At 37.2% G+C, this 20,645-nt stretch overlaps 4 protein-coding genes across 4 annotated transcripts; all 4 read left to right on the top strand.

Annotated features, from left to right (window-relative positions):
- The first annotated feature begins 517 nt into the window (after nt 1–517).
- On the top strand, nt 518–2,264 carry il22 (interleukin 22). Its single transcript, XM_057324129.1, has 5 exons — nt 518–809; nt 1,098–1,163; nt 1,269–1,418; nt 1,528–1,605; nt 1,703–2,264. The coding sequence occupies exons 1-5, from the start codon at nt 675–677 to the stop codon at nt 1,793–1,795; spliced, it is 522 nt and encodes a 173-aa protein (XP_057180112.1). The 5' UTR covers nt 518–674; the 3' UTR covers nt 1,796–2,264.
- Nucleotides 2,265–4,890: 2,626 nt separating this feature from the next.
- On the top strand, nt 4,891–7,278 carry il26 (interleukin 26). The gene is made up of 5 exons (XM_057324130.1): nt 4,891–5,078; nt 5,158–5,211; nt 5,738–5,875; nt 6,029–6,103; nt 6,919–7,278. Exons 1-5 carry the CDS (start codon nt 4,932–4,934, stop codon nt 7,021–7,023), a joined length of 519 nt encoding a protein of 172 aa, XP_057180113.1. The 5' UTR covers nt 4,891–4,931; the 3' UTR covers nt 7,024–7,278.
- Nucleotides 7,279–11,862: 4,584 nt separating this feature from the next.
- Nucleotides 11,863–14,019, top strand: LOC130547825 (interferon gamma-related-like). The gene is made up of 4 exons (XM_057324132.1): nt 11,863–12,080; nt 12,513–12,575; nt 12,655–12,864; nt 13,681–14,019. The coding sequence occupies exons 1-4, from the start codon at nt 11,931–11,933 to the stop codon at nt 13,747–13,749; spliced, it is 492 nt and encodes a 163-aa protein (XP_057180115.1). The 5' UTR covers nt 11,863–11,930; the 3' UTR covers nt 13,750–14,019.
- Nucleotides 14,020–17,867: 3,848 nt separating this feature from the next.
- Nucleotides 17,868–19,469, top strand: LOC130547824 (interferon gamma-related-like). Its single transcript, XM_057324131.1, has 4 exons — nt 17,868–18,063; nt 18,528–18,590; nt 18,690–18,899; nt 19,089–19,469. Exons 1-4 carry the CDS (start codon nt 17,905–17,907, stop codon nt 19,167–19,169), a joined length of 513 nt encoding a protein of 170 aa, XP_057180114.1. The 5' UTR covers nt 17,868–17,904; the 3' UTR covers nt 19,170–19,469.
- Nucleotides 19,470–20,645: the final 1,176 nt, after the last annotated feature.

Below are 20,645 nucleotides of genomic sequence, written 5' to 3'. Positions count from 1 at the left end.
GTCATATGTACGCAAACGCGATTTTATTGCGATACTCTAATTGCACCAGGCCTTTTAATGACGTTCTGACAGCTTCCTCAAACATCCTGACGCAGGAGTTTCGAGTAACAATGCATGTGTCTGTTATGATGCAATATTTGCCTGTCGCGCGCATGGTATGCGTCTTCCAGACTTTGGGTGGTGTTTTATGAACAGGAAGAGTGCACTTGAGAAGTGTCCCAGCAACATTCATTGATGAAATCACCCGCAAGGGAACTGTACACAATGAAGACTAATTAATATTCCTCAAATTAGTCAGTACGGGGAATTCACAGGAAGTGCTGTCCACATCAAACCACTTCACCGATTCCATGCCCTTATTGCAGTTATTATTGCAAGGTCTATTTTTGACTTCCACCGTGCGTTATGAATTTCCGACGCAATCATAACAGTCAGCGAATAAGAAGCATGCATGGTTATTCAAAGATCCGCTTGACCTGATAAACTCAGGTGCAGAGGTTGGGGGATTACGCCAAAGGTAAAGAGGCGATACCACAGTGACGTATGTCATGTCTGGGCCAAAGCAGGAGAATATAAAAGCGGTTATCTCTTGATTCACGACATGCATTTGAAATCTGGACTACAGAGAAGATTAATCTACAGGAAAGAACGGAATCCACACGCTTACTTTCACAATGAATTGCGTTACACTGTTTGCCTTGATGTGCTGGTGCGTTTTGTGCGGCCAGGCGATGCACCTGATGCGTCCGCGCCCCCGACCACTGGACAGCGCCGAAACCTGGAACAACCTGAATATGATGACTAAAAAAGTATGTTTGATTTGAATAGATCAGTTTCCATACGCTATGTAGTATGTTTTTAACAACTATAATAAATATTTAACAATAAGATCAACAAACAGTATAATAATAATAATAATCAACAAACACTATTAGTTAAATAGGCTACTTTAAAATAGGCTAAAAGTATAAGCTAGGCTATTGTTTGCAGTTGGGGTTTTTGAGAAGTTATTTATCCTACGAGGGGTTTGAAAAGACTTTAATTTAATAATTATAAATAATATAATATTTAATATCCTTGCATATTAATCCACACAGGCACAAAGCAACGACAGAGACCATGAAACGCGCCTGATTCCAGTGATCTCCAGCGAGAGATTGAAAGTAGGCTATGTATAATACGCATATGCCATATCAAAAAAGGAAATAATATTTAAACCAAACCATATTTGATATGTTTATAATACGAATTCATTATCTCTTATCTAGGAAGAAGAGACTTGTTGCGTCAACGCCATGATCCTGAATTACTATCTGAAGAATATTCTGCACCAGCATCCCTCAGACGAGAGCTATCCAAGTATTAATTTCGTCAGGTCCGATCTGCACAGAATCGCACGAGATTTGGAACCACACTGTGTAAGATCTCATTGTTTTCGTTTAAATAAATAATTGGCCAATCATTTTCAAATTTGAACCAGCGACACTTATTCGCCTTGTACTTACAATGTTCAATTTTCTTTCACAGAAAAAAACGGATTTCTCAGAGCACGCGCATGTTAAGAAATTCACCGGGAACTATAAAAAGGCAAGCGACCTGTACGGGGTACGTTGATTTTTGTTCATTTATTGTTTGTTTGTTTGTTTGGTTGGTTGTGTGTCTGCATGGCAGTAGCCTAATATTCGTTGCGTTTCCTCCTCAGGATGAGACAAAAGCTCGGAACAAAGCAGTTGGAGAGACGGATATTCTCTTCCACTACCTCTATGAATCCTGCACACCAAGAAAACGGCTTTGAAACTCCTATATATTTCAATGGAATATTGTGACATGTAATTTCAATATGCAAATAACTATTTATTATAGACTTATTTATTTAATATATTTATTGCGTGTTATGTTTCAAAATTAGAGATTTTCTTTTGTGAATGGCATAGAAACTGTGTTTTTATGCTGTGTATTGTGAGGTCACAATTGTGGCTGCTATTGTGACTGACTCGGGCTACACGTCCTAAGCCAGACCACTGCAAAGTAAATGCATTATAAAAGCATTTTTAAACACATCAGTTTGCTAAAAATATAAACTTATTAGCCTACCTACTTCTATTCCTGCACATGCTCATTATTTAAAACGATAGCTTATTATATTATTGTATATTATATGATTATTCATATATTAGACTATATTTTTACAGTTTATTTATTTTTCTGCATAAAAATGTATATGGCATTATTTAAAAACAAATAAAACAGATGGACTTAATGTATCCCAAGAATGTCTCTGCTCATTTCAGCGCAGTAACTAAAGTGAATGACGTTTCTTATTGAAATAAACTTAATATTACCTAACTTATGTAACTTAATAATAAAGGCTTTCCGAGAACTATATCAAATGTTCAATAAAAGCTGGACTTTATTTTACTGTACTACGCACGCAGTGTATAACGTGATAAGTCATGGCAACTTATCACAAAAATTAAGCAATTTCAACTTTTTACAAGTAACAGCAATTCATCGCTAGTTAAGGTTTAAAATAAAAGCTGAAACGACGTGAGCAGTCAATGTCAGGCAGCAACACATTTTTTACAATGTACCCATATTTAATGGGTCCTAATTGTTATGAAATTCCTAGGAAAAAAACTTGCAACAGTGGCCACTCCTCCACAACCCATGCTGTCTAATGAGGTAGGACAGGTGAATGCTTATGACACCCGTGAAAGGAAAACAGTCGCGCGTGCGTGTGTGTGCGTGCGCGTATGTGTGGGAAGGGTAAACCCTACGGTATGGGGACAAAATGTCCCCACAAAGATGGCAATATCCAAAATCCTTGTCCTTGTGGGGACATTTTTTGTCCCCATGAGGAAACAAGCTTATAAATCATACAGAATTAACTTTTTTGAAAATCTAAAAGAGCAGACAGTTGTGTGTGACTTTTAGGGTTAGGGTTAGGGAATATGATATACAGTTTGTACAGTATAAAAACCATTGCGTCTATGGAATGTCCCCCTAAAACATGGAAACCCAACATGTGTGTGTGTGTGTGTGTGTGTGTGTGCGTGCGTGTGTGTGTGTGTGTGTGTGTGTGTGTGTTCTGTCTTTTATACACCTCTCAGCAGCTGAGAGAGACAAGAGAAAGCCTGTGTGTGCGTGTGTGTGTGTGCGTGTGTGTGTGTGTGTGTGTAAGCGCATGCATGAGAAATGACGGAATGCACGGTGAACGGGAATTCAGCCTCGTGTTTCCCTGTCTTTTGTTGAACGCGCACCAACAAAGCTCTGGGAATGTTTCCAAAAATAGCACATCGCTTTAGCGCAGGCTCTCTCTCTTTCTCGCTCTGTAATTTCGCCTCTGATGTTATCAGATCTTGTGGTTACAATCGTTGCCCCAGTACTGCCACAACTGAATTGGGAAGATTGTTTTCTTCTGATTCATGCTAAATCATGACTCAGATTTGCAGCTTTGAAGAACAGAGTATTTTAACACGCGTTTTTATTCAGGATTGATTATCCAAAGGCTTTCCCCTGCACACAAATAGGCTTCAGTGGGGCTGTCTCAAGAAAGTCAGTTTTGTGTGAGCTCATGTTGGTAATGAACCTATATACAACATCGTGGCCACAACGGTGCCCCTTTGGATGTGCTCTCTAAATGCGTTTTACGCAAAATTGATACCTCGGATGATTCTCTCATTGCTCCGACAAATAAATGCCCTGCTAAATGTTACTAATTAATGTAAACCCATTCTCACGCGCTCTGACTCATCATTGAGCTCCGATTGGTTGCATGTGGCAGCTCTTGAGAACACTTTCTGGGTCAGGTTTAGTTCTTTGCTGAGTCTTGAAGGAGCTGACCTGGTTTAAGAAACTGGTTAAGCCCTATTGAAGAGGCGTTTTATTTTGTCATGGTAAAATTTGTTTCGGTAAATGTAAATGATTACATAAGTTGTTATTAGCCTATAGGCCACATTTCTGAGGCTTTTACAAACAAAATGAAACGAATACGTGGTCCGTGCAGGCTGACATTTATTTTAATGCTCATAAATTTCAAAGCAATAAATGACGGATTATGTGGCTTTATTGTGAGCATGGTGTCCACGACCCTTACAAAAATAAATAACTACAATTTTTTCATAGTTTTTAGCAGTAGTAAACACAAAATCACTTTGGTCTCATTATACATGTAGTATCTATAGTTTAACCATAATATTTGAAGTCAAGATATGCTATCCAATCTGCCAAAAACCCATGGGTACACGTCCAGTAAAAAAAATCGTGGTTAATTTTCCTAAGGGAAGTGTCCAAAACCACAAATTTAAATAGCTAGTTTATGCTGTTCGTGTAGACTGCTATTGATAGTGTTAATAATAACCTATAATGTTTTTAAGTAATGTGTTTTTATATTTTTTGCAAATAATAATAATAATAATTATTATAAATAATAATTATTATAATGCTGTTGTTTTTGCTGTCGTCGTTGTCATCATAATAAATTCATGGGACTTAAATTAAACTGCAACTCGGATATTTTTCTATGCTCTACATTTTTCAAGTGACTTTGCAATATCAGTTGTTGAAAAGTTTCATGTCCCCGCTTTTTTTCGCTTCAAAGGAAGCGCACTTTAGATTCGAATGCATGAACGAGCGCATTTTGCGGCCTCGCAACCCAGATTTCATGCGTCCAGTAATCGCTTTACTATACCGTTCTATATCTAGTGTACAAAACCGCAAAACGCAACAGGTGACTGCACTCAGGGAAAAACGTAAGCCAGCAGCGCTATCCTCAGCGTTTGAGGTTAACAAACTTCCGTCACGAGTGAGGGAATTTTTTTACAGACAGAAAGTATGGACCTATAAAAGGTATGCATGACATCGTTTAAAAGCACACCGATCCACTGCAGGCCAACACAGCACGAGTCAGTCATCTCTGAAACTGAACTAGGATGCGGATTATAACCTTGCTTGCCCTCTGTGCCATCTTGTGCTGCTCTCAAGGCCACCAGCAGGAAGAGTGCTTAAGGGAGCATATCCGTTTCCCAATGATCAAAGAAATGCTAAATATTTCAAAACACATCCACAAATCTCTACCTGTAAGTATTCTAGATTTATTTCAAACTCAGTTGATGTTTTTAAGAGGTTGCATGCATCACTAATATTCTTTCATTTCAGAAGGACAACAGAGCCTCCAAACGCATATTGGGAAGGCATAAAAAATGTTACAAGGTAAGAAAACAATTGCATGTCTATATTTATTGCATATTTACATTGATATATCTATAACATAATTGTCATCTAGGACAAACGTCCAAACACGTTTATATTTTGTGGGGCATATTGTCACAACGGTATGGGGCAAGTTGTCACAATGGGAACGTGTGATTAAATAATACGCCCTTAAAAAGATGCACTCTTAGGTGGTAGAAAAGGTTCTTCACTTTGATGCCATAAAGGAACCATTTTTGGTTCCACAGAAAACAATTCAGTCAAAGGTTCTTAAAAGAACCACTTCTTACCTTTTTTATTGTTTAAATAACCTTTTTTCACTACTACACACGCACACAAAATAAATGAACATTCAAAACGAATAAACAAAGACATCAAACTGCACTAACTGTATTTACTGAGATATTGCCCTTGTGACAACTAGCCTCATTTTCTTTCTCCTCTTTTGGTTTGACATGCTGAATAACAAAATCTGTAATAATCTTGACCTTTATGGCAAACTAAACTTTTGCTCACATCCTGGCAGAACATCGCTGACTTCAAACATCTGCTGGACATTTACGAAGACCATGTATTCCAGAAGTTGTGGAAGAACAATGCACATCTAAGGCCGAAAATATTTATGGATTCTTTCAGAACGCTCAAGAACGTCATGGATCGATGTGTAAGACCTTAATAAAGTCTCTAAACTTTACAGTTATAAAAACCTGAAACAAATACTGGGAACTGGCAACATGTATTTTATGTTCTCATACATACACAAATTCATGCACATGAATCATTACCTTTTTCTTTTCTTTATTGTTTCCTGATATAGGTGAATAGAGGCCCACAAACACCATCTCGCTGTGCAAGGGAGGATCTTAAAAAAATGGAGGACAATTTTAGGAAGGTAAGAGAAGTACATTCCGTGTTCTGTTACATAAACCAGCAGATATCACATATATGATTTTTTGATTTTGTTTGCTATGAATTTTTTTTTCAGTTAATTAGGCAAAATGTTTTTTAATGTTTATGCTATTTGTTTTAAGTATAAATATTATATTATTTAGATTTGTTTAAGTCAGCCAGATATCCCGCAGACAGCTTTAAATATTTTACACACCACCAGTGGTCTGTGGACCACATTGTAAGAACCACTGTTTGGGAACTAAGGTGGGCCCACCAGGGGGCCTCAGTCAACTACAAATCTAGATGTGGCCTTCATGTAAACCGATGATATATTTCTCTAGTATATGCATCGCTGAGGTCTTACGGACATTTTCCGCAGCCGTGTAGATGCAGTCTGCGATGACTGGTTTTCCATTTCACTACAAGGAGTTTCTTATCACACCAACCCACTCCATGGAATTTAACTCAGAGCCGTTTTCATTTGTAATTTCTCCAAACACGTCACAGACGCAACAAATTCTGTTACATGGGCACTGTAACGCACACGTGCAACCTCGGCAAACAAATGGGCAAATGTATTGTTCATTTTCATCAGCTGTTGCTTTTAATCGAGGAACAGTACAATACTTTACTCTTCCAAACGAATTTAATCTTATTATGACCTGAAAGGGGACTTTGAATATTATTTAATACACCAGAAGGCCTTTGCAAGTCTTAAAATTGTTCTTTATATATTCTGAGATATGCAAGATACTTCAGATTACTGTATAATAAATTGCTTATTTGTTAGTAATCCTTTTGATAATTCCTTTGCAGCTGAAACCAGGTGATCTCTACAAAGCCGTGAGTGAGTTTCAGAATGTCTTGGTATGGATCAGTCTCGCTATGGACAGAGGAAGATCACACAAGAAGATTCACTAATGTTGAAGGCCTGCTGAAGATGGATTTATACACACGCGCAAACACGCACACAGTCCATAGGCGTAATGAGTTGTATTGTACAAACTGTATATTCTATCCCCTATCCCTAACCCTACCCCTAAACCTAAAGATCATAGAAAACTTTTTGCATTTTTCGATTTTTAAAAAATATTGTTCTGTACAATTTATAAGCTTTTATGCACAATGGGGTCCTCAATTTTGGTCCCCACGGAGACACGAGTCCCCATTGAGTTGGTGTGCATTCAGGTTTAGGTCCCCACCGGGATATACAAACATGAACGCACATGCACACACACACACACGCACGCACGCGCGCGCACGCACGCACGCACGCACGCACGCACGCACGCACACACACACACACACACACACACGCACGCACGCACGCACGCACACGCACACGCACACGCACACACACACACACACACACAATTAGAACTAATAATGGTTACACAAAACACTATTACTTCCTCTATCAATGATGGACAGACCACATCCAAAAGTTGTTTGGTTCCTAGACGACATTAGCCACATCCTGATCAAGACATATTCTAGTTTAATCTGATAAGCAACGGTTGCTATGTTTTTTGCATCAGCATTTGGCTAATTTGGTATTTGGAACAAAAATGTCTATGCGTTTATAGAAGGATATAGAATAATTGTATGCATATTTATTTGCTTTTTAACTTTATTTTTAAATCCATAATTTATTTTTGTATGTTTTGTTATTTTATTCTTTAGATTCGGTTATTAAAATGTTTAGGAATGGAAATGAAAGAATTATTTCATGCCAAGAATATATATTTTCATATGAAATGAAGAGTGAGCGCTTTCTGTGAACAGTTAGTTTTGTACTGTGTTAGTAAACAAGCATAACCATGCATTGTTAGCCATGTCATATAGAATAGAGTATTGAATATAATCCTTTGATGTACGACTGTCTGTAATCATTGTCTGTGAACATCTATTTTAAATAAAATAAACTTGTCTGCCCGTGCAGATTATAAATGATCCCCTCTTTAAGCTTAATATTTAAACACTGATTTATTACTTGCATTATATAAATATTTTTTTTTTATTACATTCAAAAGATGTGCATTTAATTGTAAAAACAACAAATTCAGCACAAAAAAGTTAAAAGTGTCTTTTAACAGCTCTAGTTTAATTCAGCCTTAACATGAGGCCAACTGGTGTGACACAATTTCACATTTTCATTTCACTGGCCCCATCTAGTGGCACATGTGCAGTACTAGCGCATATATACAGGATACAGTATATTCTGCACTACGTGTCTGTGTTCCAACCCCCACAGTCTGCAAACTGTTTCTAGTCCTATGTCCCCAGTGACTGGTCACAACTGGAAATACTGTATGTCAATCTGATCTTCCCCAAAATCAATCCCAAACTTTATTAAGCTTTATAAAAAATTTGTAAATATTTTTAGCTAAAGTAATAAAGACTTAGAAGGATGGATTATAAATGTAATCCACCATAAGGTAAACTGATCCAAATACTCCAAAAACCTTAATTAAACTCTGCCATCACTGTCACCGAATACAACTGCAGTTCTTGGAAGTCACAGCACCCTGAAACGGCGACCACAAACATCTCTTTCACATCGCCACCAAACAGCCCAGACTATGCTCAGTTCTGGTGCAACGAAAGGGCGCGGGCATGCACATGCACATGCACATGCACGCTCACACACAAGCACACAAACAGGTTCACAAATAAACACAAACTTTTCGCCATCTCTTGCAATCTCTCGCAAATTCTTAACCGCGCAAACACCCATAAGCAATTGAAAGCACTATTGAAAATGCTGCTTAGGCCTACATCAAAAATACATGGCACATCACACAGGCTGTCAGGTGTTAAATGCATTTGCATATAACAACAAGTAATTTAAAATGTTTAAACGTTCATTTTATTGAGCTTTAATATGCAGATGAGTTTAAAGTCCAAATCCACATTGAAGCCTTTACAAATCTGAGTTTTTTGAACAAATGTTATAACGTAAATAAAAAAATAGCCATACGCTATTTCTAGATCACTAGTGAAATGAAAAGTACCTTTATGACATTTATGTTCAATTTTTTTGCTTTCATTAAGGTAGGCCTACACATGATGCTTTTGGAACATTCGCAAAGCATGCTGGGATTCCTAAAACTTGTGGAGACATATTGAGTTCACATTGTCATTCAAATCAATAGGAGGGAAGAGTGCAGAATACTCAGAAATTCAGAAATTCATGTTAATTCCGCTGTTCACCTAAATTGTTACACTGCCAATATATTTGTAACAAAATAAATAATTTGAAAATGATGTATATATAATTATACCTTGTAACTAAAAAAGTACAAACGTATTGTAGGTACTCACAGGATATGTATACAGTATACATTAAATTGGAAAATTCTGTCAGAATCTGTCAAGCTCACAGGTAATAACTGCTTATATAATAGATGGGAAATGATAGTAAATTGCCACCTCAAATCCTCCTCCTTACAACAGAGGAAAAGCCATGAGTTAGAGGTTTAGTGAAATCTGTCTGCTGTGCTCAGAAGCAGCAGCGCTCAGTGAACTCCCAACCACAACATGCTCTGGAAACTCACAGTTGAACTGCTACGCATACGGAGAGGCTGCGGAGGAAGTTGTTAGGTCATCAACTGTGTGACTCAGCATACAATACAGCCAACTCACTCGCTCTTCCAATAAGGAGCGCACCCTGGAGTGTCCTCTATTAAACTCTTTTTGTTATTTTCTTCTTTTTAATCACTGATTACATGAGTATATCAATTACAACAAATATAAAACAATAGACGGTGTTGAATTAAAACAAACAATAGAGTAAAGAGCGACATAGTAGATGTTTGCTGTGACACAGTTTCACTCTGTCGTGACATACAGATGGTAAAGGGGTCGGATGTTAATTCTGTGTCAGTGTCACAGAAATGTCCCCTAAATCTTTGTGGAAACTATTTAGCCTATTCGGCTCATGGTTTTAGTGATAACATTATTAAGTAACAATAGTTATAGGCAACATTTCCAAAAATGCATTTAAGAAGGAAATATCATCTGCAACTTGACAGCAATTGTGTAATTTCCTCTTAGGTACACACGTGTCGTGCAGATGTGTACCCACACATGAACTTGTAACATGTCAGTTTGACAGCCAGAAAAACCGTTATGATTTTAAACAAAATATTGTTTTAGAATTTGACTGCGGTTTTGATTAAAAAGGGTAAATGAACGATTACGGCTGAATTTCTGTAATAAAATTGCCAATTGCTGCAATACATACAGTATACTGTATTTGAAGACCTAGAAGTCATACCTGTATGTTTTCCACCTAACAATTTACATCTTCCTGTTAGTCACCAGCTTGTTTAGTCAAAACGATGCTTATACAGAATAGGCAGTACACAGAAAATGTGTATTTGTTTAGTTCAACAGAATGATGTTTGGGGCGCTGTCTCTGCACGAGGAAGGCATTGTTGAACAGATTTATTCATATTGAAAAACAAATGAATAGCATTTATGGTTTTACAAGACTCAAAATGTCTCAACAGTCGTACCTTCATGTATCTGACAGATGCTTTTATCCAAATGATCACTTACATGCATTCAAGTGGATTCTCTGGGAATCGAACCATTGACCTTGTAGTTGCAAGCACTGTGCACTACCAGTTACAGGAATGCTGCATACATTATGCCACCACATCTACACATTTACATGGTTTATATGAAAAAACAAACTTGTTTAAGAGAATTTCTGAGGTTCTGATTCAGAGAACTGTTGTTTGTATCTACCACAGTATCCCTGCAGGGGATTTCAAGTGAAAAACTATGTGGCCACAGGCAGTAGAAATGTAAGTTAAGCAAATTAAACTAACCACAAATGCAATAGATGTGCAAATTTTAAGTTAAAATGTTCGCTTAAACTTTTTTCCCATGTTAGTGATAACAACACTTTTGACATAAAATGCAATTGCTGAACATATATGCACATATGTACAACACTTCTGTCTTATGAAATGCACTTTTTCAATGCATGCACATTGTGATGTTTCACGCATGATGCGTGCATTCTCATCCACATACAGTACATACAGAAAGGTTAAAAGCATTACTTTTAGTGCAATGATATATTACTAATTATATATAGCAATTTTACCACAAAAAGCATGCAAATTAACTGAATCGGACTCAAGATTATGCTTTAGTTATAATGGTTAGACTTGTTTAACCAACCTGATGTCATTACAATTCGTAACTATTTTATGCGGTGGCTAATTCGTAAGACGTAAGTCGTACAAAAACGTACAATTATTAGAAAAGAAAGTCCGAATAGGATCGTTTGAAATCATACGAATCAGCAACCTTGTAAAATAGTTACAAATTCCAGTGAGATTGTGTCAGTTTAACTGACTGTCAAACAATCCATCTTCTCTAACAATGAAACAATATCTTATGGTGCCCCAACTTCAAGTTTCCTATCGAGTCATCATGACTTCCGCTCAACAGGCCCCAAACCCAGTTTCATAGAGGTCTGTAAGATTGGTTTGCAACCGTGGTCATTCTCTGCCATCACCAGTCATACAAATCCAGGTGAATTCTGAAATTGCCCTCAGGGTGCGGGGTTGGTTAAAAAAGCAGGACATTGCTTGTATAAAGGAAATCTTCGTAGAAAAGTAGCCCACAGAAACCCCAAAACCAGATGGGCATCCCCTGCCACCTTCATAGCGTTGTTCTTTTTGGGTTGTGCACCTATATAAACCCCCAAAGCCTATCTGAGTGACATCCGTAACCTTCAGAGTAGCATCAGATCGGAACGCTGCCTCTAGCTGCGAAGTTCGCTCCTCAAGACTCCAAAAGTAGGAATAATGAATTTAAGCCGCAACGTGGTGCTGATGTGCGTCTTCATAGCGTCTCTTCAAGGAAGCGATGGATCCAGGTTACCCGTGTCCAAAACTGACAAGGAACACATGCTGAAGATACTGGAGGAAATAATTCACCCTCTCCAAAATTATTATGTAAGTAACGTCTACAAACTTGACCTTCAGCGGCTTAGAAACATCCACAGCATGTTGCAAGCATCTTAGTTGTTGAAAGACGTATGAATCACTTTAGATTGCATTATGCAACAGTTTGGCATAGCAGCTCATACGGGCAAGCGATTTTTCTTATGACATCACAAACATGATTATGAATTTAAAGCACAATCTATGATTCACAAATCAATGAAAGCATAAACAAAATGATTGTCTAGTGCAAAGAAATTGGTCCACGCCGCATTGTGTACAGTAGCAGAACGTATCCGGTAACTCACGCAAGTGGTGACCTTGTTTGATCTTGGTTTATTAAAGATGAGGTGTGGTGGTATCATGGTGTAGTTTAGACACCACAACAAATGAAACATACACAATTCATTCTAACAATGGCTATTTTATATCCACTTTCTTCAGACCACAACTGGAACAGAATGGATCGGGAATCCTGTGTTTTCTCCCTATCTGGACCAGATGAATGTAAGTCTTTTTTAAACCACTTCAACTGTCTAAAAATCTGATAATGCACATGAATGTTAATGTTGTGTGTTTCTCTCAGTCCAGGGCTTTCTGCACCTGTCAGACGATGCTGCTTGACAGAATTTTAAAACTCTACGAAGAAATCTTCACAGAGATGAGCAACAACTCGGAGAAGAAAGAAGTAAAAAACAATCTAAAGAATGCAGTGACGGAGGTCAAAAAGCTGAGACATAAATACAAGGGAGAGCACGAGCTTTGGAGAGACCTCCAGGACATCAATCTAATAAAGGTATAAATCTTGAAGCTAAATGTTGTCCATAGATTTTAATGTCTGCTTTGAGAAAAAGGCATGTTGAGTATAAGTAGGGATGCACCGAAATGAAAATTCTTGGCCGAAGCCGAACATGATGTGAAACACTTGGCCGGAAGCCGAATAATACCGAACACCGAACATGTTTTTTTGCATTTCTTCTATTTATTAAGCTATTTTTTTCACTATTGCACAAACTGAATAGTCAAAATGTGCTTTTTATAATTTGTCTTGCTTTTCAATACAATACAATACAATACAATACAATACAACTTAATATAAAATTGAGCAAAACAAAGTAAATTCAAACAAAAAATTGAGCCCTCTCCCTTCATGAATAGCCTATATTAATTAGGCCTATAACTGACTGCTAAAAGAATGTAATGTAAGTTACTCTGTACCCCTACAACAAAACACTTCATTAAAAACTGTCATTCCACATTAGGCCTATAAGATAAAAATACGAATAAACTAAAACTGTTGGATTATTATAGGCTACATTGCAAAATGATTTGAGAAAAAAAAACATCCAGTGCAAGCAATTCTGACTGATGCTGACTGACAACCATTTCAGTTCACGTCTCTCCTCCAAACTCCACCCACAAAAGCTGACTGTTCTCTCAGAAGGTGCACTCGTGGATGCACCGAACATACTTTGACAAGTTGTTTAGTACAGGGAACTGTGTGCATTTTTTCGGCCGAACATTTTCGGTGGCCGAACATTCGGTGCATCCCTAAGTATAAAAGGTAATAGTTGTATATTGTAATTAATGATATATGTGTGTTTTCACTCAGGTGAGAAATGGTACGGTCCAGAAGGGAGCACTAAATGACTTTCTCATGGTATTTGATTTGGCCTATTGAGAAAAGTAGCAGACCTACAGAGAAGCCCAGTACAAGATGAAGGATGAAGAAACAAGTGTTAGACAAAAGAACAAGACTTGTATTGCTAGCTGTAATATTAATTATTTAATTATATTATTTATGACCTTATCATTGTTTTCCTTATTTCACTGAATACTAGTTGTTAATCTACCTGAAATGTACCTGTTCTGTACTGTTTTGATGTACTGTATTGGTTTCATTATTATTTAGCTGCTGATAACCAAACAAAAGTGACTCTGTTTCTATAATAAAAACACATTCTTTAAATGACGACTTTGTGTCATTAAAAATATATACATTTACAAAATCCAAAACCATTTAAACAATATAACCCTGACATTCAAAATGCTCATATCTAACCAATCAGAACATATATTTACACCTTCACATCTTGTCAAGGATTATATTAACATGTGAACGTATAAAAATGGAAAGTGTCGTTATGATTATGATCTTATGTGAACTTGTATGCTAACAAAATTGTCAAGATATTTAATATCAAGATATATTAGCAATGGAATATTTGAATATCAGTTCACCCAAATATTTTAAGTTTATGCACCAATTTTATCACATTGATAAAAAACCATTCACTCACAATCATGCTGCTTCAAACACATGACTTGTTTCTGTGGAACACAAAAAGTTTGACTCCCTAGTTCATTGCCACGGGAGTGATCTGAAATCATGTTTTTGTTATTTTGATATCATAAGCGGATGAGCCTTGAACAGCACCGCATGAAGCCAAACACATCTAATAAACTTCTAACTTCACATTACGATGGACTCCACGCAGTGTTCAAATTGGGGGGTCCCTAATCAGCCCTAAAAATAATAATAATTGAGTCCAGGCATCAATCACATGATAGTTTGGATCACAGTAATTTGAACACATTACACACATAAATGTCCTTTAAATGTTGATAATCCATTAAAGAGACCCACATATGGGAGAGACTGGAAGATATATTTCTTTTTTGTTTGAAGTGCTATCGATCTTGCTGTTACTTTTTATTTTGCATAGTTCCCTTTTGTATATTAATAAAAAAAATGCTTGGAGCTAGTGAGGGAAAGTCAATAGTGGCTGTCTGTATAGTGCTGCCAAACCAGCCAGTCACCGTATGCAGAAGCGTATGAGCGTTTTAAACATGATTCATCTCCTGATAATGTAGATCAAGTATATGACAATAATCCATATGAACTAATGCAGAATGAGAAAAACTAATGTCATTCCTTTGGGTGAAAGCAGAAGGGTAGTCTTCTCGTCAAAGTCGTAGCTCATGTTTGCAGAAAGGAGCGCAAAATAATCTCTGGGGAATGCGAAAGTTTTCTGAGGAAAGAAAAATATTCTTGGGGAAATGCAAAAGTATTGCAAAGGAACACAATGTTCTTGGGGAGAGCAAAAGACCTGTAGGCCTATGTCCTTTTAGTGGCTCAGTACCTCGTCGCATCTGTTTTGACAATGTGAGATAACATCGTACATAAAGAAAGACTTGCATATCAAAATTATAGCAACTGTTGAGTTTTAAGATAAACGCTTTCAATATGAGAGCCATGTCACCAGCGCGATATCTCTGTTTGTACATGTCTTCAATTAACACAATGTGGCGCGCTTGAGCATGCATGGATTCTTCAGATACGCTAACAATGTCATTTTAATTTGAGTCTTATGAAATTTGGACAAATAAAGGACCATAATGTTTTGTTTTAGCGTGATAAATTGACAAAAAAAATAATCTAGGGCTTTTAGTCTAGTTTTAATGAAAAACCAGGGCACCCCAAGTTCATTATTTTAGACCTCATGAGGGGTCCGGTACCGCCCCAGCCCCCACCTCAATTCGAACCCTGACTCCACTGTGCTGAGAGTAAGTGTGCATCTTCTGGTTTTCTTCAAAACAGTCAAATCATTACAAAGTAATTTTCACTTTTGGGGAGAACTATCCCTTTAACAGAGGATTCAATGGCCTTCTGGAGTTCGTGTATCTGGATCATATTGTTCTGATATTTCTAGTGCTACCCCACTCTAAGTTGATCCAGTGCACTGAAACCATTTCGCTATAATTATAGCGAAATCTTTCTAAATTTAAGAGAATAGCGGACCCTAACTATAACAATAACAATACAGAGGAAGAACATCATTGAGATCACTCATTCGTGATTTTTTCCAGCTGATGAACAACACAACTAACAGTCAATCAAATCCAAATTCAATTCAAATATGACAGAGAAAGTTCTGGCATGAAACTCTAGATGGCCCAGTCCTATATTCTAACCCAATCTGACATAATAACTTTACCACACGGCGCAGCTGATTGGTTCCTTCTGTATCAACAGCCAATGAGCTTGCTGCTCAACCTTTAAATCTTGGCTAGTGATTATCGTAGCAGTGCAGTGCGCTTCCGAAACCCTCCTCCTTCCCTTGCTCCTCCTGTATTGATCTGCTACAAGGGCATCATGTACACTATACAGGTGGTTCAGATATGTTACATGCGCAGGAGCAGCATGCCTTACATGCAAACAGTAGCATGTTGTGGATGTATTGGCCATAGCAAGTCTCTGTACTGGCTCTGACCGCAGCAGCAGCATCATCAGCAGCGTAGCAGATCTATTACACCAAGACCAAATACACGTATATGTCATGTACGGTACACTACCATGCTAAACCCTCCGAGAGTTGTCATGACAGAACTAAAGTTCTCATTGATTTTGAAAGTTAAACTGGAATGTGCAGAAAAAGAAAACAATCCTGCAAACCTTTGCATTTGACAGTTGTTAGAAGAACAAGTAATCTTGTACAAGTTTCCTTTTTACTGTAATGTGATTGTATATGTTGCAGTTGAATTGAGTCACGTGACCCAATGTTTAGTAGATCAACACCCGTGCAAGTGCATGAATTTGGGTTCACAATATACTGATTTCCAAAACTAAGAAGCCAGATAAGATTAAACATATTAAGAATGGAAACTGGACATAACCAAGACTTAAATTCACCTGCATCAACCTTGTAAACACCAAGTCTTCAATGTACCAAGAGATTGTCGCCATAGCTTTGACGACATTAAGCTTTTATCAACATTATTTATGTACATAACCCATATAATACAGGAAACCCATACTGTACTTACAAATTGAATCAAAATCGATTCACTTTAGCCACCCACCCACCAACATACTCATCCATTCGTGCAGAAGAATGCAATGCTTAATCTACACATTCATGGTTTTAAATGTACATAAAGGTTTTTGAGGTTGAAATGATGCATGGGAACAGTTGTTTGCTGCTGCACCACAGCATCTGTGCAGCAGGGGAATTCAACTGAAAAACTATGCGGCCACAGGCAGTAAAATGTAACTTAAGCAAATGAACATTACCACAAAATGACTACCAGTGCAATGGAAATGCATACAGGATCGAAAGTACAACAAACGGATCACATTTAAATTTGTCACTTCGAGCAATTTAGTGATTTGAAAGTCTTTCACATGCATTGTAATAAACAAACACAGGCATAGATGCATAAGTGCATTTCCACACAAACACTTGCAGTCAAATGCATATTCACAGATGCATAGAAATGCAAGCACATGCATGCATACACACAATGTACAAATCTTCTTGAGTATAATGAGATGGAATCCATCATTTCATTACAGAACATGCAAAATATCTGTAAGAATAAACAACATATGAAAACATCTCAAAAAGCCAACTGGAACATTTAGGTCTGGAATAGATGGCCGTTAGATATTAAACCAGTTGACGACAGTTGAAAACAATCTGATGGTGACCCCAACCTTCAGTTTGCAAATGAGTCATCATGTGTTCATCTCAACAGGCCACCAACCCAGTTTCATGACGCTACGGTGTGCATTAATGGCCACTCAAAAATGACACAAAAACCTAATGATGTTAATACAACGTCACTCACTTAACAGCGTCGCATCTCTGATTTAAAGGAAACCTTCATCGAAATGTAGCCCACAAAAACCCCAAAACCCCAAGCGCATCCCCTGACGCCTTCTTTTTAGGCTGTGCACCTACAGTATATAAACCCTCGACCCTTTTCTCGTCGACATCACTCACCTGCTGAGTAGAATCCGCTCAGGACGTTACAATCAAAGTTGGTGGTTCACATGACAAGACAAAAAATGGATTCCTGGCTTCATATAATGCTGATGTGCGGACCTCTAATAGTTTCTCTTCAGGTGACCGACGGATCCAGACTTCCACGTTCTAGATATGACAAGAACCAATTGCTGAACACAAATATCCACCAGCTGCAATTGCATTATGTAAGTAAACGTCCACTGGCCTAAACTTCTACAGTGACTTTGAAAATGTATGCAGTGGGTTTAAAAGCAAGTCAATACGTGTGCACAGAATGAATCAGTTTAGATCGCGCTGATAACTGTTCCAGTTTGAAGCTAATATTAGCTACAGGCTGTTTTATAGACGCTATGAAATGCAACATTTTATCGCATGCATTGCACAATGCATTTACTAGATTTAGCATGAGTGAAAACACTGCTTCATGTAAACAAACACATAAGCAATACTAGTGTATAGCACGACACATATGTTTACCAGTATTTATTAGTGCTTTGTAAGTGGAAAGCATCCTTTGACTCATGCCAGACCACCTATCATGTGGTGACCCTGTTTTATTTTAGGTGCTGGTTTCATTTTGGTGGTTTTACACAGACTTCTCATCAAGTGAGAAATGCACAATCCATTCTAATAAATCCACTTTCTACAGAGCACAAATGGCGCAGAATGGGTCGGGAGGTCTGTTTTTACACCCTTTCTGGACCAGCTGAGTGTAAGTATTTCATTCTTAAGCATAAAGCGTAAGAGGTTTAAAATGCGATAATGCACACAAATTAATGAATGTGATGTTAATGACGTGTGTATATTTCAGTCCAGGGGCTCCTGCACCTGTCAGTCGATGATGCTTGAAGGAATGTTGAACATCTACGAAGAAGTCTTCACAGACATGCTGAACAAGTCCGAGAAGAAAGAACTGAAAAACAGTGTGAAAGACATAATGACCGAGGTCAAGAAGCTGAGACATAAATACAGAGAGGAGCATAAGCTTTGGAGAGATCTCCAGGACATTCATTTGACCAAGGTGAGAATAAAAGGAAAGCAGTTATTCACAGAAGTTAAAAAAATGTTTTATTCACATATGCATTTTAACAGACAACCCTGTAGTTTAAGTATATTGTATACTCAATATTTTATAATGGAAATCAAACCCGCACTTTCTTCATAAATAAGGTCAAGTTTGCTTATGATGTGTTTGTTTGTTCTTACGCAGGTGAAAAATGGCACGATCCAAGGAGCGGCACTCAATGAATTTCTCATGGTGTTTAATCGAGCCTACACGGAAAAACATTGAGGAAATTGGAAATCCACCTTTAATTACCAAATACCTGTCTGACCTTGTTGTATACTAGTGTCTTGCTATTGTATTATTTATTTATAAGTTAAGTTATAGTAAAATAAGTTATTTATTGTTTTTTCATGTACCTACAGTAACTACAACTCCATAACACAACAGAACCTAACTTGAAATCTAACTTATTTTCACACAATCACAAGTGTGTTTACATCATTTACAGTGTAGAGAGATGGTGAATGTTTGCTTTATATACTTGGTGAGCTTTTCTGGCTGTATGATCAATTCAAATAAAACTAATAATACAATAAAGTTATGTTTTGTCTTGTTTAAAAAAGTAATACAAAAATGAATTGTATGCAAAACATGCAAAAACGTTGCTCAGGTTAGTATGAGTATTATTAGCGTCATTAAACGTTACAGTGTCCATTGAAAGGTCCTGTTAGCTATTTCACCAATAGCAACTGAATTAACCTACTGTATAATACCTCCTCCCTCCTAAATAAGTGTTATACACTTTTATGCTGTTTAAAGAGTCTCAAATTAATGTAGAGATAGGTGCATTTTCTCATGATAACATTTCAATCATATTTTATGTGCTTTGCCATAAAAAAAAGGTTTACTGTACCTTTAAAAGCCAGTTGGCTATGTCTATTTCTGCATGTGATCTAGTAATAAAACTAGCAACTGATGTTTAAGACATATCAAGGGTTGGAAATGGGGGGAACATGGGAGTCGAACTTCCAACCTTTATACACGTGACAGCCTCCAATTTCATATTAAAACATAGTAGGATTTTCTGCGTCTATGCTTTAAAAATATCAAGGAGTTCTGCCGGTTTTTTTCGCTTTTAAATGTTCTGTTCATTAATGCAGTTGTCACCTATTCAAAAAACAAAATCCCACAAAAAGCGCTGAATATCCCTCTGGACTGCATTATGTAGCTAAGTATATGAATGGGAAAACAGATGTTAAACAAACTGGTATAGAGATAAACAGTTGTGTACATATCATTTTTGTATGATTCACAGAGAAAAAAGCATCACCTGAATGTTTTGGATAATTATAATTATTTGTCTTGTTGGTTTAGATTCTCAATCCCAGCACATCTTCAATACACCTTAAATTCATTGCTCCCCTAAAATTTTAAATATAATCAAACAAGTCATTCCTACTATTTCAAATCTTGACTAGTGATAAATTGCTTAGCTTTGAAAAAAATATAGATCACTTACATCATTTTTTAAAATATATAGTTTTGAGCTGATTCATCAAAACTAAGAGTTTTTTAAGAACTGCGTAAAAGGAATATCCTTTTCGGTTTCCACGTAGTTTGTATGAGGCATTCTAGGGGATTTGGGGTAACACCTCTCTACTAGGGCAACCACAGCCACACAGGAAAAAACTCAATGTGACATCATCAGTGACACTGGAAATGAGACACATCTTCAACATTGAGGTCCAGAGTATCTAGTTA

The sequence above is a fragment of the Triplophysa rosa genome, linkage group LG24, assembly GCF_024868665.1.
Source record: "Triplophysa rosa linkage group LG24, Trosa_1v2, whole genome shotgun sequence".
Classification (NCBI taxonomy): domain Eukaryota; kingdom Metazoa; phylum Chordata; class Actinopteri; order Cypriniformes; family Nemacheilidae; genus Triplophysa; species Triplophysa rosa.
This window is presented reverse-complemented; position numbering and strand designations above follow the sequence as displayed.

Excerpts from the sequence above, each read along its gene's own strand:
- il26 (XM_057324130.1), top strand. The coding sequence starts at position 4,932 with ATGCGGATTATAACCTTGCTTGCCCTCTGTGCCATCTTGTGCTGCTCT. Across the intron at positions 5,079-5,157 it reads ACATCCACAAATCTCTACCT|AAGGACAACAGAGCCTCCAA; the intron begins GTAAGTATTCTA and ends CTTTCATTTCAG. Across the intron at positions 5,212-5,737 it reads GGCATAAAAAATGTTACAAG|AACATCGCTGACTTCAAACA; the intron begins GTAAGAAAACAA and ends ACATCCTGGCAG.
- il22 (XM_057324129.1), top strand. The coding sequence starts at position 675 with ATGAATTGCGTTACACTGTTTGCCTTGATGTGCTGGTGCGTTTTGTGC. Across the intron at positions 1,164-1,268 it reads TCTCCAGCGAGAGATTGAAA|GAAGAAGAGACTTGTTGCGT; the intron begins GTAGGCTATGTA and ends TCTCTTATCTAG. Across the intron at positions 1,419-1,527 it reads GAGATTTGGAACCACACTGT|AAAAAAACGGATTTCTCAGA; the intron begins GTAAGATCTCAT and ends TTTCTTTCACAG.
- LOC130547825 (XM_057324132.1), top strand. The coding sequence starts at position 11,931 with ATGAATTTAAGCCGCAACGTGGTGCTGATGTGCGTCTTCATAGCGTCT. Across the intron at positions 12,081-12,512 it reads ACCCTCTCCAAAATTATTAT|ACCACAACTGGAACAGAATG; the intron begins GTAAGTAACGTC and ends CACTTTCTTCAG. Across the intron at positions 12,576-12,654 it reads CCTATCTGGACCAGATGAAT|TCCAGGGCTTTCTGCACCTG; the intron begins GTAAGTCTTTTT and ends TGTTTCTCTCAG.
- LOC130547824 (XM_057324131.1), top strand. The coding sequence starts at position 17,905 with ATGACAAGACAAAAAATGGATTCCTGGCTTCATATAATGCTGATGTGC. Across the intron at positions 18,064-18,527 it reads ACCAGCTGCAATTGCATTAT|AGCACAAATGGCGCAGAATG; the intron begins GTAAGTAAACGT and ends CACTTTCTACAG. Across the intron at positions 18,591-18,689 it reads CCTTTCTGGACCAGCTGAGT|TCCAGGGGCTCCTGCACCTG; the intron begins GTAAGTATTTCA and ends TGTATATTTCAG.